This window comes from Pristiophorus japonicus, chromosome 5 (assembly GCF_044704955.1).
Source record: "Pristiophorus japonicus isolate sPriJap1 chromosome 5, sPriJap1.hap1, whole genome shotgun sequence".
Classification (NCBI taxonomy): Eukaryota; Metazoa; Chordata; class Chondrichthyes; family Pristiophoridae; genus Pristiophorus; species Pristiophorus japonicus.
Window position 1 is genome coordinate 183,397,087 of NC_091981.1, and position 19,372 is coordinate 183,416,458.

At 46.6% G+C, this 19,372-nt stretch overlaps 1 protein-coding gene across 1 annotated transcript; it reads left to right on the plus strand.

Annotated features, from left to right (window-relative positions):
• The first annotated feature begins 15,792 nt into the window (after positions 1 to 15,792).
• LOC139263933 (uncharacterized) lies at positions 15,793 to 17,382 on the plus strand. Its single transcript, XM_070880020.1, has 3 exons — positions 15,793 to 15,885; positions 16,219 to 16,369; positions 16,660 to 17,382. The coding sequence occupies exons 2-3, from the start codon at positions 16,255 to 16,257 to the stop codon at positions 17,187 to 17,189; spliced, it is 645 nt and encodes a 214-aa protein (XP_070736121.1). The 5' UTR covers positions 15,793 to 15,885; positions 16,219 to 16,254; the 3' UTR covers positions 17,190 to 17,382.
• The last annotated feature ends 1,990 nt before the right edge of the window (positions 17,383 to 19,372 follow it).

The following is a 19,372-nucleotide window of genomic DNA, read 5'->3' on the forward strand; positions in this document are numbered from 1 at the left end:
CGAGATGTCTCAGGTCAACGACAAATTCTGCCATATCCTGGCCCTCGGAGCAATTGTGTGTATAGAAATGATACCTCGCCATGATGATGCTTTCCTTCGGTTTAAAGTGGTTCTGAACCACGTACACAATTCACCATAAGTCTTATCTGTTGGTCGAGTCGGTGAGAGTAGATTCTTGATAAGGCCATAAATCTTTGACCTACAAGCGGTGAGGAGAACTTCCCTGCACTTAATTGTGTTATTGGTTCCTTACAATCTGTTGGCTATGAAGTACTGGTCGAGGCGATCAGCGAAATCCTCCCAGTCTTCCCCTTCCATGAATCTCTCCAAAATTCCAACAGACATAGTTGTGTGAAAGTTCGTATTTTTAACTCGTCGCCAATTGTTAAGTATCGAATAACTCCACGAGGCTAAGTACGGTGAGCTAGTTCAGGCATAACCTTACTCAGTTTATTTATTCTCAAAGTGAGGATTCAACATGGCTACCAACATTATATACACGGCTTGCATGTGTCTGCCAGTGACCAATAGGACTCTGACAGTTGCGACCTCCAGTTGTAGGTAAAACCTAGTTAACATACATAACAGTAAGAGTGAAAGCAAGTCTTCTTTGATTCCGGGGACTGCCTTTAATGACAATGGTTTTAATGGTTCATGGGCCCCGTAATCAAGAGTCTATTAGCTGGTTTCCTGCACAATGAAAGTCTCCCTCCCATTCTTATCAAGAGCTGTGTTATCTGATCTCCCTGTCTATGCATGTCTCTGCTGCCAAGCTTTTCCTAACTGCCTCGTTTATTTAATTGTAATGCGTTTAGCAGCTGGGTTCTCTACACAATCAGTGAAGATCACTCCACAGGCTTTTCTCTGGCTGTACCTGTGGATCCTTCCCTTTTGCCTAAGGTATTCTTTTAATCAGTCTTTATGTCTTACATTTAGCTTCCATGACATCTTTTCCCATCAATCTCTTCTTAAAGCTATGCACCCACTAATTTCTTACCCCAACATGGTCGAATCAGGTTAGGTTATTAGAATAAGATAAGTTTGGGCAGCACTGGTCAGTTTGGATCTGGCAGCAAAGGTCAGGACACGTCTGGTAGAAGGTGTCCGGTCAAGGCTGACCCCAGACTCATCTCCAGTAACCCCCCTAAGTCTGTTGTTCCTGAGGATATTCATGGGCTGCTCCCTCAGTCCAAAACAATTCATCTCACTTTCAGTAATGGAGCCAGGAGTACATCGTAATCCCAGTAGTGTACCTCACTTTACAAATATTTTGCATGCTATGGGCTTGTTTTCCCTCTTTGGGGTGGAGTAGTGGGTGATTGGGACTTGCGCCCGCTCTTTAACTCTGCCGTGACCCTGACACATTTTCCTGGGGTTAGGGCAGGGCAGGTTTCCAGCAGGATTATTGCCAGCATGAGCACTGCCAACAAGGAGAATCTGTTTGTACTATAGTGGAACTGCAGCAGTCGAAGAGTTGGTGTGGGACATTAATGGGGCAGAAAAGCCTCAAAGATGAAGTGAGCTACTGGTCCTATTGAGGCCTACAAAGGTAGGTGCATGGGAACAATACTGGAGGGAAAGGAAGCCGCTACTGGGTCCTCTCCTTCCATTTACAGAAATTGGAGCCATTACCATCGTTACTCTGGGCCCACCATCCTCTTTCACCAGGTGGTCCTGAGAGTGGGGATAAGATGGGCACATGGGAGTGAAAGGACTCCCTCCAACATTGCGATGTGGCAGGCAGGTAAGGGACTGCTGGTAGTAGCCTCAGTGATGTTGTGTGAAAGAAAATGGAGCTCGGGGTAGGGAGGCAGTGGTAGGCTTCATCACCCGGTTTGGCCGCATTTTTCATTGCTTTCTGGTACAAGATCAGGTGAGATCATAGAGGAAAATCTCACTATTAGTTCTACTGTCTGCCCAAGCTGGAATAACTAATAATCTTTTATACAAGTTGAGCAGCTTGTTAGTTGGTTGACGGATATGAGAAGAGAATTATTAGTGGTATATCATGACTGCCTTTTCTTCTGCTGTTAAACGAATGGAATTGTGTTATACAAATCCAGCAGGAAGGAATAAAATTGGAAACACCGACCATTCAATTAGCTCATTCAATATGAGCTAATAAAAATGCAAACAAACTTTAAAGGGGAAAAAAACCAAAATATTCACTTAAATATCTATTTTGATACCATTGTTGCCGTCATCTTTTTAATTGTGCTCTTGCCCCTTATGTATTTCAGTTAATCTCAGTAGACATTTTTATGATTCCTTCTCATTTTTGATGCCTTTTATCTTTTACAGTTATTTTCCTGTTTGATCTTCAATCCCAACCTGGGCTACTGGAAAGAAAGCCATCTCTGCTTTTTGGTTGTGTGGATAATGTATGAAATGCATTTGGGCAGTCTTTATCCAGTCCCTCGTGTGCAAGGATCCATGGCATAAAATTGCCTACAATGCTTTGCCAAGTTACTACTAAATTCGCAACTGCAATCTGATTGCTCATTTCAAGGATCACCAGCTAATGTATCCTATAGTACAGTGGAATAATAATTATTGAAACACTAAGGTAGAGTATGTGTTTGTTTTTCTGGCAGCCTTGTGTGTATGTGGAATTTTCATTGGCAGTAATAATGATCCTCGGTGATGTCCTGGTGTCTGCATCTACAGATAAGCTTATTTTCATCTTCACGAATGCTAATGGTGGACAGGATCCATCCATTTTTTTTGTCCGTCGAGTGAGCCTTGTGTGTCAGCCTGTGGGACTGGGATTAGCTCAATTTTACTGATTCCAATGCCTAAATCAAACATAATGGTGCGGAAATTGTGGTCGGAAGCTTCCCGCGGGCGGATGCCTCTGACCTGAAAAAGTTCTACGAACTTACCTGGTGGTCCAGGAGGTTCGGAGACTTGCAGTCTTGGGCCTCTACATGAAGACCTGCGGAGAGGCCCTATATCCCAGGGACGCAGGCGTTTCGCAAGCATCCCTGGGATCATGTGGGCCGGCCCAACCAATCAAAGTAGGCGTATTCCCATTCATACTTGTGGTGAGTTCTGTATATATCCATAAAATAAATTTAAAAAAACATCACAAATTTAAAATTAATCAAAATAGAATTGAATTAATTATTTAAAACAAAAATAAAAAATTTTGAAAAATAAATTTACATACAAGCAACTCTCGATTATCCGGATCCCTCGGGGATTGGGCTATGCTGGGTAAACGATTTCTCCATTAGAGTGAGTTGACATTATAAAGTTAAAACTTCAATGAATAAATACTGTGCAATCAGCTACGAACAGTAACACGGCAGTTAAGTATGGTCATTACCAGCATGCATGCAGGTGGCCTCGAGGAGGAGATTGTCTGGCTCCGGGGTTCCGGAGCGCGATTCCTTCCCGAGCCGAAAGGACTCCAACGTCAGCGGCGGCCGCAAGAGACAGCGGCTACAGCAGCGTGCTCACACACGGAATTTTAAATGCCGTTACAACGGTTTCCCGTTGCATCCGTGTGCGGATAATCGAGAGTTGTCTGTATTTTAAAAGGTCCAACAATAAACTTACCTTATTTCGCAGATTTTTAAATGTTTAAATTATTGAAAAAATATTATTTTTCTGTCGTTTAAAAGTCTTTCGCTGCTTTTATCAGTCGTAAGAATTTCATGGGAATTTGCTGGGCAGAAGTTGGGCAAATAGCCCAACTCTCCGCCCGCAGAGGCCCTTTTCTTCCAGATGTGCACAGTGTATGCCTAAACCCGGAACTTGCGGGGCCCCTATGGGCGCGTGTGCACCCCGTATGCACCCGTAGGGGCTACGAATTCAGGGCCAATACCTCCATACCCAAATATTTGGCCTACCTTTTGTATTTTAACTTCTTTTTCCTCCTTGCCTGTTCAAGCAGTTTTATGTTGCACATACATTTACAAGCGGCTGGTAATATTTACCTGCATTCCCAGACTCCTGATTTGGGGTTTGCATCTCCTTGCAGTATAACAACTTGCATTTATAGCGCACCTTTAATGTAAAATGTGTATAGAGCTGCTTCCTTGCTCTCGAACTGTTGCTGTTTCTAGTTCAAGAATGCCTTGCACATGTGGCTTATTAGCTCCAGGATCTCCTGGTCGTTCTCATTGAACCGGTCTTGATGTTTCCTGGTGGAGTGGCCAAGTGTCTCTTCACAGGTGCTAATTATGGAGGCCTTGAGGGCAGACCAGACGCTGTGGATATTCTGCGTCTCTGGATCACTGGGAGTCGTCGGGTTGGATGTGAAGGCGCTGGCTGAATAGGGCTTTCTTAGCAGGGTCTTTGAGTGCTCCAGCATTGATTTTCCTGCGGCAGTGTTTCTGTTGTGCTGCTGTTTTGGGGCTACATTGATGGAAATGACAGAGCGGATTAGGCGATGGTCAGTCCAGCAGTTGTCAGCTCCTGCCACGATGCGGGTGATGCAGACGCCCTTGCGGTCCCTCGCTCGGATGATGACGAAGGCCGAGGGCCAACATGAAACTTGCGATCTAAAGAACAAATAGTAGGTGGTAAAAGCACAGGAGATCCAGCAACTAGCCGACAACCACGACATGCGTGGATTCTTTAGCGCAGTCAAGACCACCTAAGGCCCAAGCACACAAGGTCCTACCCCACTGCGGGCCAAAATCGGAGAGGTACTCATCAAGGACAGAGAGGCAGTCAGTGCCTGTTGGAAGGAGCACTTCAAAGATCTTCTTAACCGAGACTCTGTCTTCAACATGGGTGCCCTTGACTCCATCCCGCAGCATGCTACCCGCCACCACCTCAGCACAACCCCAGCCTGGCATGAGGTTGATAAGGTCATCCGACAACTGAAGAACAACAAGGCCTCAGGAGCAGATCGAATCTCCACCGAAGCACTAAATCATAGCAGAGAAGCGCAAATCCATGATCTCATTTCCCTTATTTGGAAAGAGGAGAGTATGCCAGGGGATCTCAGAGATGCTATAATCGTGACCATCTTCAAGAAAGGTGAAAAGTCCGATTGCGGTAATTACAGAGGGGTTTCGCTGCTGTTTGCCAGGGAAAGTCATCGCAAGAATCCTCCTCAATTGCCATCCCCCAGTATATAAAGTGCTCCTCCCAGAGTCGCAATGCGGATTCCACCCACTAAGGGGCACAACGGACGACAAATCCAAGAAAAATGCAGGGACCAGCACCAGCCTCTGTACATGGCCTTCTTTGACCTCACAAAGGCCTTCGACACTGTCAACCGGCAGGGGTTATGGAGTGTCCTCCTCAAATTCGGCTGCCCCCCAAAAATATTCACCATCCTCCGCCTGCTTCACAATGACATGCAAGTTGTGATCCTGACCAACGGATCGACCACAGACCCAATTCATGTACAGGCCGGGGTCAAGCAAGGCTGTGTCATCGCACCAACGCTCTTCTCGATCTTCTTTGCTGCAATGCTCCATCTCACCCTCAGTAAGCTCCCCGCTGGAGTAGAGCTAATCTACAGAACAAACGGGAAACTGTTCAACCTCAGTCGCCTCCAGTCCAGATCCAAGGTCATCCCATCCTCTGTCATTGAATTACAGTATAGAGACGATGCTTACGTTTGCGCACACTCGGAGGTCAATCTCCAAGCCATTGTCAACACCTTCACCGAAGCATACGAGAGCATGGGCCTCAGTCTAAACATCCGTAAGACAAAAGTCCTCTATCAACCTGCCCCTGCCACACAGTACTGCCCCCTGATTATCACAATCCACGACGAGGCCTTGGACAACGTAACTCATTATCCATACCTCGGGAGCCTAATGTCAACAAGGGCAGATATCGATGAAGAAGTACAACACCACCTTCCGTATGCCAGTGCATCCTTCGGTTGCCTGAGGAAGAGAGTGGTTGAAGATCAGGACGTCAAACCCAGCACCAAGCTCATGGTCTATAGAGCAGTAGTGATACCTGCCCTTCTATATGCTTCAGAGACATGGACCATGTACAGCAGGCACCTCAAAGCACTGGAGAAGTATGACCAACGCTGCCTCCGTAAGATCCTGCCAATCCATTGGCAGAATAGGCGCAACAACATCAATGTTCTTGCTCAGGCCAACATCCGCAGCATTGAAGCAATGACCACGATCAATCAGCTCTGATGGACAGGCCACATTGTCCACATGCCCGATACGAGACTCCCAAAAGACGGCAAGAGAGCCCCAGGTGGGCAGAGGAAACATTTAAAGGACACCCTTAAAGATTCCTTGATAAAGTGCAAGCTCCCCACCAACACCTGGGAATCCCTGGCCCAAGTCCACTCAAAGTGGAGGAGAAGCATCCAGGAAGGTGCCGAACACCTCGAGTCTCTTCGCTGGGAGCAAGTGGAAGCCAAGTGCAAACAGCAGAAGGAGCGCACGACAACCCAAGCACCCCACCCACCCGCCCCCTCAAACACCGTCTGCCCCACCTGAGACAGAGACTGTAGGTCCCGCATTGGACTCATCAGCCACCTGAGAATTCATATTAGTGCGGAAACAAGTCATCCTCAACTCCGAGGGACTGCCTAAGAAGAAGAAAAGAGAAGAGAGATTTGGAGAGGTAGAGAGGCTTAAGGAGGGAATTCCAGGCGACTGAGGGTTCTGTTACCATTGCTATTTGTAGTATTCATTAGTTCAGATTAAAGTTTCACCAACCCACTCATTGACCATGAAGGGAAATTACCCCAACCGACATAACCACTAGCATGCAGGGCGTTTCCCCTCTCTCCTGTAATTATTGCATAGAAACCAAGAACAAATAACTTGCTCCACACCCTTAACCTGCATTGCTCCCAATGCAAGCATAATCATAGCAAGAAAACTGAATGTATCAGTGTGCATCCCAGCAATCACTGTGCAATCAAAATGTGTCCTTTGTCCTGAAGTTTGTGAGTTTAACAATGGAGTACACCAGTGAGAGAAATTAATAGGACAGATGAGTTTTATGTCTGAGAGCTGTGTCAGCAGATATATTGGCCCTGAAATTCCAGTCAGAGGCTTCCTATGGACGAATGCCTCTGACCCGAAATTTCTCCATGAATGTACCTGGTGGTCCCGGAGGCGCCTTGGATTCCAGTCAGAGGCCTTCTTTTCCCGCGCTTAGCAGCGCGTCCATGTCTTCTAGATACGGACGGAGAAGCTGGAGTCACATGGGCTTGGACAACCAATCACGGTACAGTATTCTCATTGATAGTAATGGGAACTATGATTTTACGAGTTCCCATTACTATCAATGAGAATAACCCCCTAAAACTCCCAAACTCAACATAATAATTTAAAAAAACACCACACATATTTAAAATTAATTGAAATTAAAGTTAATTAAATGTTTTAGAAAAAATATATAATTTGGGGATTTTTTGTTAATGTGTTTTAATAGGGTTTAAAATAAACTGACCTTAGTCGACAGGGTTTTTACTATAAAAATGTGTATTTAAATTTTATTTTTATATGTTTTAAAACTCTTGCACTGGTAAAAGTAGACTATGCATCTGCTTTTACCAGGAGTAAGAATTTGAAGGACATTCACTGGGCAAGAAATGGGCAAATACCCCAATCTCACCCGCGTGAATGTCCTTCTTGTGGGGATGTGGAAGATCTGTCAAGAGATATCTTGACAGATCGGAAAAGTTGGTTTTCGGCGCTTGCACATTGAGCGCCAAGAAACAGCTTTTGTGAGGCCTCGCCGGGACAGTACATATTCTGCACGGACTCAGCGAGGCCGGAACTTCAGGGCCAATATAGTGGAGCAGGTGCAGAAAAGGCCAACATGGGAGCCAGAGGGCATAGGTGCTACATGACTTGCAACAGGTGTTATCTCAAGCAGCAGAACTACAACAATAGTCAGTTACTTTTGTATGGTGGAAGAGCAGTACATGAAGGGGCACAGCCTTCGAAGAAAGGCTTTGATTGATGATTGGCACCTGAACCACAAAGAGCTGCAAGAAAAGTACAGTGGTGCCATCTTACATAGTGAACTAATGAGCTGCACAACATACAAAGTATAACATCTACAAATGATCCTGATCCACCTTCATCAGGGAAGGGGAAGTGTTTCCTGGAATTGCTTGGAGTTCATTCCTTTCAGACTCAGCACCTACTGTCACATGAGCAGAGCTACATGACACAACAGAGCTACTGATGCCATGAATTTCAACCATGCGCTTGTGTGTAACTTCACGTACACCACATAGGTCACAATCCCTCTTCATTGTCTATTATCATTCTTCAAAAAAGTTGATGACGCCCATGACTTCAAATTTGGTTGAAACCTAAAGCTCCTCCAGAAACCATGGGACTATTCATGAGAGTTAATCCTATCATGGCTCTAACCTGTGTCACCAGGACCACTGCAGATGCCACTGGTGTTGCTATGTGCTTGTGGTTTATGGTCTGTGTGCTTATCAACGTCATGCAACTTCTTTCTTCTGTCCAGGTCCTTTTAGTGGTTGGCACAGAGTTCACTATCTCAGTCACAGGCTCCCATGCTTGCCTCCTCCTTTGCATAGTTTGGGGCATTTTCTCCCTACCAAAAAGATCTTTATGACACTTCATAACAGAGCTCACTAACACTTGCACGACTGATTAGTAAAATGTGATTTTCTCTGTGGTTATTGAGCTATATTCGAATATGATTGCACACTCCTTGGCTGGATTAATGACATTTTCAACACTTGAACCAGTTAGGCTGCTTCTTAGCTGCTTGAGAACAAGAACATAAGAACATAAGAACATAAGAATTAGGAACAGGAGTAGGCCATCTAGCCCCTCGAGCCTGCTCCGCCATTTAAAAAGATCATGGCTCATCTGGCCGTGGACTCAGCTCCACTTACCCACCCGCTCCCCATAATCCTTAATTCCCTTATTGGTTAAAAATCTATCTATCTGTGATTTGAATACATTCAATGAGCTAGCCTCAACTGCTTCCTTGGGCAGAGAATTCCACAGATTCACAACCCTCTGGGAGAAGAAATTCCTTCTCAACTCGGTTTTAAATTGGCTCCCCCGTATTTTGAGGCTGTGCCCCCTAGTTCTAATCTCCCTGACCAGTGGAAACAACCTCTCTGCCTCTATCTTGTCTATCCCTTTCATTATTTTAAATGTTTCTATAAGATCACCCCTCATCCTTCTGAACTCCAACGAGTAAAGACCCAGTCTACTCAATCTATCATCATAAGGTAATCCCCTCATCTCCGGAATCAGCCTAGTGAATCGTTTCTGTACCCACTCCAAAGCTAGTATATCCTTCCTTAAGAAAGGTGACCAAAACTGCACGCAGTACTCCAGGTGCAGCCTCACCAATACCCTATAAAGTTGCAGCAGGACCTCCCTGCTTTTGTACTCCATCCCTCTCGCAATGAAGGCCAACATTCCACTTGCCTTCCTGATTACCTGCTGCACCTGCAAACTAACTTTTTGGGATTCATGCACAAAGACCCCCAGGTCCCTCTGCACCGCAGCATGTTGTAATTTCTCCCCATTCAAATAATATTCCCTTTTACTGTTTTTTTTTCCAAGGTAGATGACCTCATATTTTCCGACATTGTATTCCATCTGCCAAACCTTAGCCCATTCTATTAACCTATCTAAATCTCTTTGCAGCCTCTCTGTGTCCTCTACACAACCTGCTTTCCCACTAATCTTTGTGTCATCTGCAAATTTTGTTACACTACACTCTGTCCCCTCTTCCAGGTCATCTATGTATATTGTAAACAGTTGTGGTCCCAGCACCGATCCCTGTGGCACACCACTAACCACCGATTTCCAACCCGAAAAGGACCCATTTATCCCGACTCTCTGCTTTCTGTTAGCTAGCCAATTCTCTATCCATGCTAATACATTTCCTCTGACTCCGTGTACCTTTATCTTCTGCAGTAACCTTTTGTGTGGCACCTTATCGAATGCCTTTTGGAGGGCATCAGTGGATCATTATTACAGTTGTCTTGTAGTTGCTAGTTTTTACTTACCACTAATAAAATTACATATTCACAACTCCATAATAAAACATATGTTCCTGTGCTTTAGCAGATGATTCATTTTGAGAAAACAAGCATTTTGAACATTTTTGTGAAGATTAGCTATGTCACCTCCCCCCTCAGTGATATTGATAGTATGTTGTGGCTAAACAAACTGATGAGCCAAATTGGAGCAGGATGGGAGGCTGACAGGAATCAAAGACTAGAAGTGGACATTGATGGGAATGTTGGCACATTTCAAATGGTATATAAGAATATAAAAAATAGGAGCAGGAGTAGGTGATATGACCCCTCGAGCCTGCTCCACCATTCAACAAGCTCATAGCTGAACTTCTACATCGATTTCACTTTCCCGCCCTATCCACACATCGCTTTGTGCCCAAAAATCTATTGATCTGTCTTGAATACACTCATCAGCTGAGCATCCAAAGCTCTCTGGGTTAAAGAATTCCAAAGATTCACAACCCTCTGAGTGAAGAAATTTCTCCTCATGTCAGTCATAAGCCGACCTCATATCCTGCGACTATGACCCCTAACTTTAGACTCTCCAGCCAGGGGAAACAACCTCTCAGAATCTACCCTGTCAAGTCCTCTAAGAATTTTATATGTTTCAATGAGATCACCTCTCATTCTTCTAAACCCCATTCTACTCAAATGCTCCTCATAGGTCAGCCCTCTCATCTCATGAATCAATCTAGTGAACCTTCGTTGTACCCCCTCTAAGGCAAGTATATCCTTCCTTTGGTCAGAAGACTAAAACTGCAACCAGTTGTGGTCTCACCAAAGCCCTATATAATTGCAATTCCTGCCCACGCTCCAATTGGTGACCTAGGTACAGCAGAGGTGCGGTGAATGATTGGGGCCGAGGTGCGGCAAGAGATCGTGGCGGAGGTGCGGCGAATGACTGGGGCAGAGGAACAGAGAGAGATCGGGGCACACGAGCGACATGATTGGGGCCCATGAGAGGCGAGAGTTCGGGGCCCAGGAGAGGCGTGGGCCCAGGGACAGCACGGATCAGTCCACGCTGCGATATGTGTGCACAGTGTGGGCTGGCCCGTGCTGTAGAGCTGGTCTCCAGTCGTCTTGGTTAATCCTTGCCACTAGACTAAGACCTAGCTCTGTCAAGCCCGTGTGGTGGCTGCTGTGCAACGGCCACCACAGGTTTAAAAAATCCACGCAAAGGCATCTTCCACCCATCAATATGTAGTTCGCGATCTGGAATATCAGGTCCTCAACAAAACACCTGTGAACTCATTTCTTTTTGGTGTGGAAGCAAGTCATCCTCGATACGAGGGAACACCTAAGAAGAAGAAGATATAATTGCAGCAAGGTTTCCTCACTCTTATGCTCCAACCCCTTTGCAACAAAGGCTATATACCTCTTTGTTTATTCGTTCATGGGATGTGGGCATTGTTGGCATGTTCAGCATTTATTGCCATTCCCTAAGTTCCCTTGAGAAGGTGGTGGTGAGCCACTTCCTTGAATCACTGCAGTTCGTGTGGTGAAGGTGATCTCACACTGTTGTTGTGGAGAGAGTTCCAGGATTTTGTCCAGCGACAATGAAAGAATGGTGATATATTTCCAAGTCAGGATGGTGTGTGACTTGGAGGGGAACATGCAGATGATGATGTTCCCATGCACCTGCTGCCTTTATTCTCCTAGGTGGTAGACGTCGTGGGTTTGGGAGGTGCTGTCGAAGAAGCCTTGGTGAGTTGCTGCAGTGCATCTTGCAAATGGTACACTCTGTAGCCACGGTGCACGGTGGCGGAAGTAGTGAATGTTTAAGGTGGTGGATGAGGTGCCATCAAGCAGGTTGCTTTGTCCTGGATGATGTTGAGCTTCTTGCATGTTGTTGGAGGCAAGTGGAGAGTATTCCATCACACTCCCAAATTATGTCTTGTAGATGGTGGAAAGGCTTTGGGGAGTCAGGTGAGACACTCGCCACGAATACTCAACTTCTGGCCTGCTATTGGAGCCACGGTATTTATGTGGCTAGTCGAGTTCATCATCATCATAGGCAGTCCCCTGGAAGCGAGGAAGACTCGCTTCCACTCTAAAAATGAGTCTTTAGGTGGCTAAACAGTCCAATACAAGAACCACAGTCCCTGTCACAGGTGGGACAAATAGTCGTTCAGGGAAAGGGGGGGTGGGACTGGTTTGCCACACACTCATTCCGTTGCCTGCGTTTGATTTCTGCATGTTCTCGGCGATGAGACTCGAGGTGCTCAGCGCCCTCCCAGATGCATTTCCTCCACTTAGGGCGGTCTTTGGCCAGGGACTACCAGGTGTCAGTAGGGATGTTGCACTTTATCAGGGAGGTTTTGAGGGTGTCCTTGTAACGTTTCCTCTGCCCACCTTTGGCTCGTTTGCCGTGAAAGAGTTCTGAGATTTGGGAGTCTCGTGAGTCCTCCTCAACCATCTTCTCCCTGTGACTGAGGAGCCTCTCCCGGAGTCACAGTACGGAGCACAACGGACATGATTTTTACAGCGCGACAGCTGCAGGAAAAATGCAGGGAACAGCGCCAGCCCTTATACATGGCCTTTTTCGACCTTACAAAGACCTTTGACACTGTCAATCATGAGGATCTATGGAACGTCCTCCTCCGTTTCGAATACCCCCAAACATCCGTCACCATTCTCTACCTGCTCCTCAATGACATACAGGCCATGATCCTTACCAACGGATCCATCACAGACCCAGTCCACGTCCAGACTGGGGTCAAACAGGGCTGTGTCATCACCCCAACCCTCTTCTTTAGTCCAGTTAAGTTTCTGGCCAATGGTGATCCACAGGATGTTACTGGTGCGGGATTCGGCGATAGGAATACCGTTGAATATCAAGGGTGATGGTTAGACTCTCGCTTGTTGGAGATGGTCATTGCCTGGCACTTGTGTGGTGCGAACGTTGCTTGCCACTTATTAGCCTAAGCCTGAATGTCGCCCAGGTCTTGCTGCATGTGGGCACAGACTGCTTCATTATATGAGGAATTGCAAATTGAACAGAACACTGTGCAATCATCAGCGAATATCCCCATTTAAAACCCTACGATGGGGGGGAGATGAAGCCCTGAAGAACTCCTGCAGCGATGTCCTGGGGCTGAGATAATTGACTTCCAACAACCACAACCATCTTCCTTTATGCTAGGTATGACTCCAGCCAATGGAGATTTTTTCCCCTTGGTTCCTGTTGACTTCAATTTTACTAGGGCTCCTTGATGTCACACTCGGTCAAATGCTGCCTTGATTTCAAGGGCAGTCACTCTCACCTCCCCTCTGGAATTCAGCTCTTTTGTCCATGTTTGGACCAAGGCTGTAATGGGGTTTGGAGCTGAGTCGTCCTGGCGGAACCCAAACTGAGCATCAGTGAGCAGGTTATTGGTGAGTAAATACCACTTGATAGCACTGTCAATTACACCTTCCATCATTTTGCTGATGATTGAGAGTAGGCTGATGGGGTGGTAATTGGTCGGATTGGATTTGGCCTGCATTTTGTGGACACGACATACCAGGGCAATTTTTCACCATTGTTTGGTAGATGCCAGTATGGTAGCTGTACTGGAGAAGCTTAGCTACTGGTGTGGCTAGTTCTTGAGCACAAGTCTTCAGCACAACAGCCAGAATTTTGTTGGTGCTCATAGCTTTTGCTGCATCCAGTGTGCTCAGCTGTTTCTTGATATCATGTGGAGTGAATCGAATTGGCTCAAGACTGGTTTCTGTGATGGTGGGGACCTCAGGAGGAGGCCGAGCTATATCGTTCACTCGGCACTTCTGGCTGAAGATGGTTGCGAACGATTCAGCTTTGTCTTTTGCACTCACGTGCTGGGCTCCGCCATCATTGAGGATGGGGATGAATGGAGCCTCCTCCTCTTGTTAGTTATTTAATTGTCTACCACCATTGATGACTGGATGTGGCAGGACTGCTGAATTTTGATCTTATCCATTGATTGTCGGATAGCTTAGCTCTGTCAATAGCATGCTGTTTCCGTTGTTTATCGTGTATGTAGTCCTGTGTTGCAGCTTCATCCAGGTTGACACCTCATTTTTAGATATGTCTGGTGCTGTTCCCAGCATGCTCTTCTGCACTCCTAACTGAACCAGGGTTGGTCCCCTGGCTTGATGGTAATGGTAGAGTGGGAGATATGCCGGGCCATGAGGTTACGGATTGTGGTGGAATACAATTCTGCTGCTGCTGATGGCCCACAGTGTCTCATGGATGCCCAGTTTTGAGCTGCTAGATCTGTTCTGAATCTGTCCCATGTAGCACGGTGGTAGTGCTACACAACACGATGGAGAGTGTCTTCAGTGTGAAGACGGGACATCGCTTTCATAAGGTCACTCCTGCCAATACTGTCATGGACAGATGCATCTGGAACAGGTAGGTTGGTGTGGACAAGGTCAAGTAGGTTATTCCCACATCTTGGTTCTTTCACCACCTGCCACAGGTCCAATCTGGCAGCTATGTCCTTCAAGGCTCAGCCAGTTTGGTCAGTAATGATGCTACTGAGACCCTCTTGGTGATGGACATTGAAGTCCCCCACCCAGAGTACATTCTGTGGCCATGCTACACTCAGTGCCTCTTCCAAGTGCTGTTCAACATGGAGGAGTACTGATTCATCAGCTGAGGGAGGGCGGTAGGTGGTAATCAGTAGGAGGTTTCCTTGGCCATGCTTGACCTGATACCATGAGACTTCTTGTCCGGAGTCAATACTGAGGACTCCCAGGGCCACTCCCTCCCACTGTATACTACTAGCTCTGTCCTGCCGGCTGGTGATGGAGGAGTCTGGGACGTTGGCTGAAAGATATGATTCTGTGAATATGACTGTATCTGTGGGACAGCTCGCCCAATTTTGACACAAGTCCCCAGATGTTAGTGAGGAGGACTTCGAAGGGTGTCCGGTGCCTAGGTCGATGTTGGGCAGTCCATCCTGTTTTATTCTTAGTATACTTCTTTGTAACGGTTTGGTAAAACGTATCCACGCTACCTTACCCCATGCATGAATACCAATGTTAAGGACTCGTCGACTAACCCTCAGAAAATATACGATGAGTTTAGCAACAAAGATATTTTGACCTTTCTAGCTTGTTCCAGGATTCCCAAAGAGGACTATAAAAACATGGTGGTGAGGCCAGTTTTAATAGCTTAGTTTACTTACTAGCTTGGATGTAGCTGCCTGGAACCAAAGTAAGTTGATCCATAACATTATGGGCTAGATTTCGGCATAGATTGCTACAGCCCAAATATGGGCGATATTTCCAGTGATAGTGGTTGTCCCACCTTTAAAAAACTGCCGGAATATCGGCCATTTAAAAAAACGCTAGTTTTGCCTTTTTTGGGGGGGCGGTAGCAGTAGCAAGTGGGTAGTAGCAGTCTATTCTGTCGTGCAAGGCCAGCGTCCTTAGCAACGGCCGTTCTGCGCATGCGCGATTTAAAAAAAAATTCTCGGCACTTCACTTTTCCCGCGATTCGGGAGGTCAAGGGTCAGGTCACCTGCGCATGCGCAGAAGAGTAAGGGAGGGGGAGAGAGAGAGAGCGAGACAGGGAGCAGAGCAAGTGGGGAGAGAGAAGCATCAAATATTCAAGGTTTTAAAAGTTAGAAAAAACTTATAACACATTTCAAATAAAAATATGAACCTGGAAGAAGTAGTCATGAGTGACATAGGTGAGGTGGCTGAGGTGGGAGGGAGAAAAAGGGCCAAACGTTTTTCAGATGAGGCCAACGCAGCCTTGGTCCACGAAGTTGAAAGTAGGTGGACCTAATTAACCTGGGGTGGGTGTGGGAATCCTTCCCTCAAATGTTTACCAACGGATATGGGCGGAGATCGTGGAGGTGGTGTCGTCGGCTGCCCACTATTATCGGGAGCTGAGCCAGTGCCGCAAGTGCTGGAACAACCTGGTTGCATCTGCGAGAGTAAGTATTAACTTTAATAACCTTAATAACTTTAATCATGCACTGACTCATTACTAAAAAATGTAAATCTGTCAGATTGTAATTAAGCTTGGTAAGCAGGGTAAGCTTGGTGTCATGTATTACTTCCTATCCATGATCTTATTACATTGCTTCTCTGAACGTAGATGTGTTACCCATGCATCAATTGCATCCTAACTGTATTAGCATATAACATATAACAGATAGCATTAATGGGACATTGATGAAAAGCATTGGCGATGGCGAATTGTGGATGTCTATCTGTGAGTTCCGTAATCGTACCTGGGCAATTAGCTTATACCATGCTCTTTGCAGAAGAAGATATCTGTCAATCATGTGGAGCGTCAGCGCATGGGAGGAGGGCCCGCAGAGTTGTCAGAACTGACTGATCTCGAGGAGCGGGCCGAGGCCACATTGGGATGCATAATCGCTTGGCCACCCGTGACAGATCCAGTTGTGGCGCCAGGTAAGTAATGTATAACTCCCGGGTAATTTAATGTAATTTAATGCTATTTGAGGACAATATATAAATTATGTAATGTAATGTAATGCAATTAATGCTGGGATCATGAAATCTTATTATAATGCCATGCAGTTTCTGTACTTTCTGTTCATGTTAATTCAATGTAATGGCTGTCAATGATATTTAATGCAGTAGTGTTGCTTCTCCTACATATGCCTGCATAGTGTAAGTGTTCTCATGTCACCCTGGCCCTCCCCTCCTCTTCTACTGACCTCTCATATTATGTTTTCTAGTTGCCCATGAGCATCGGAGAAATTTGGAGCCCACTGGAGCATCGCCGCTACTACTTCAAGTGGTACTCACCACCGGAGATGAGACCACAGAGGAGGAGGATCGTATGGATGAGCCTCAACCCAGCTGCTCAACCCAACATGTGGAGGAGGGGAACTCGGGGATTCAAGGGTCCAATCTACCGATGGCCACCTTTTCCTCAAGCGAGGAAGTAGCGGGACCAAGCAGCTTGCAGCAGGGCACACCAAGTGGTCCAGCACCTGCACTGAATCTGCTCAGAGACAGACAGACATCACCTGGACATGGTCTCACTGTCAGGGGTGAGCGTCGACATCGGTCAGGAGCTCCTCCAGGTGATAGGTGGTTTAACCAGCAACATTTTCACGCTTTCAATTCATCATTCGGAGGACATGGCGCAGCTGATTGCAGTAATGTGGCGAACCGCCAATTCCATCCATGCCATGTGGCAGACGATGGACTCGGTATATGGCACTGCACCCCAAGGTGCCGTACCACCTGTGCAAGCAGCTGAGAGTCAGGAGGAAGCAATTGCTTCTGACTCTGGAGACAGGTCTTCGAATACCGATTCTTCTCCGGATACCGATCCCACGAAGTCACTCTGCCACTGTCACCCCACCACAGTAGCAGCGCTCGAGGTGCCCTGCTGCAAGACAGCTTGGAGTAAATGCGAGTAGGGCTAGGGGCAGGGGCAACGTTAGGGGGAAAGGGTGTGTTACAGTCAGGAGGGATAGAGGCAGAGGCAGAGGGAACGGTGGCCACAGGTAGAAATTTTGCCTGGTTGGGGTGGGTGATGTTGTTGTTATCATTATTTCAATTAATATTAAAAAATAGTTGACTGTTGGCGGTGGGGGGGGGGGGGGGGCGCGGGGCGCGGTTATGGGTGTTTCTATTCTGTTTAAATGTTTTCAATGTTTGTATCTGTTCATTGTTTTTTCCATCTAAAAATTATATGCAAGTATAAATTTCTAAAAAAGTTTTTTTTAATTGTGTTAAATTATAAAAGATTTTTTAATTACACTTACAATTCTTGTGCAGTGTCATTTACAAACAGAAAGTTAACCATCAATACAAGGGCTGCAAACAATGACCAGGCAAGGAAGAAATGTAACTGTCACCAATGTAACTTTAAGCAAAGCGTTCATTTATGAGCTGCTGATGCAACAGTCTTGCAGTTTTGTAACTACCACGGGGCTTCTCCTGTGGTGTGTGGGGGGGGTTGGTTGGTGGCATGGGTTCATTGCCAGGCTGATTGTATTCCCCGAGGTACTCCTCCTCCTCTCCCTCCTCCTCCTCCTCCTCTTTTGCCTCCCCTCTCTCCTGACGTGGACCGGCAGTCCCATCTGACAATTCCTGTCTTCTCCTGATAGCTAAGTTACGCAACATGCAGCACACCACAATGAACTCAGCGACCTGCTCAGGGTGGTATTGTAGGCTGCCTCCAGAGTGGTCCAGGCATCTGAAGTGCTGCTTCAGCACTCCAATTGTCATTTCGACGATATTGCATGTGGCTAACTGACTCTGATTATAATGATGCTTGACCTCTGTCTGGGGCTGACGGTGGGGGTATCAAGAGCCAGGTGGCGAGGCTGTATCCTTTGTCACCAAACATCCAGCATTGACCTTGTGGCTGACTCTAAAAAAGGTCGGAGACAGTGCTCTCATGCAAGATGTATGCATCATGAATGCTCCCTGGAAAATTGGCATTTACAGCCATGATTATTTGCTTGTGATCGACAACGAGTTATATGCTCAGGGAATGGAATCCCTTTTGGTTACGGTAAACCTCTGACTCTTCTAACGGTGCTCGCATGGTGATGTGCATGCAGTCTATTGTGCCCTGGACCTTGGGGAAGTTTGCTATTCTCGAGAACCCCAAAGCCCTCTCAGTCTGTGCCTCCCTGGTCATAGGGAAGTTTATAAAGTTCATTCTTTGGATACTGTTGGGGGGGATGACTCTTCAGGGGAAGACAGCAGCGGCCAAGTTCATGGCACCGTGGGTGGCTCGGCAGCATGGGAGGGCAGGAAAAAGAGTGGGAGAGCGATAGTGATGGGGATTCAATTGTAAGGGGAATAGATAGGCATTTCTACGACCGCAACCGAGACTCCAGGATGGTATGTTGCCTCCCTGGTGCAAGGGTCAAGGATATCTCGGAGCGGGTGCAGGACATTCTGAAAAGGGAGGGTGACCAGCCAGTTGTCGTGGTGCATATAGGTACCAACGATATAGGTAAAAAACGGGATGAGGTCCTACGAGAAGAATTTAGGGAGCTTGGAGCCAAATTAAAAAGTAGGACCTCAAAAGTAGTAATCTCAGGATTGCTACCAGTGCCACGTGCTAGTCAGAGTAGGAATCGCAGGACAGCTCAGATGAATGTGTGGCTTGAGGAGTCATACAGAAGGGAGGGATTCAAATTCCTGGGACATTGGAACCGGTTCTGGAGTAGGTGAGACCAGTACAAACTGGACGGTCTGCACCTGGGCAGGACCGGAACCAATGTCCTAGGGGGAGTGTTTGCTAGTGCTGTTGGGGAGGAGTTAAACTAATAGGGCAGGAGGATGGGACCCTATGCAGGGAGGCAGAGGGAAATAAAAGGGAGACAAAAGATAGATAGGAGAATAGTAAAAGTGGAGGGCAGAGAAACCCAAGGCAAAAAATAAAAAGGGCCACATTACAGCAAAATTCTAAAGGGGCAA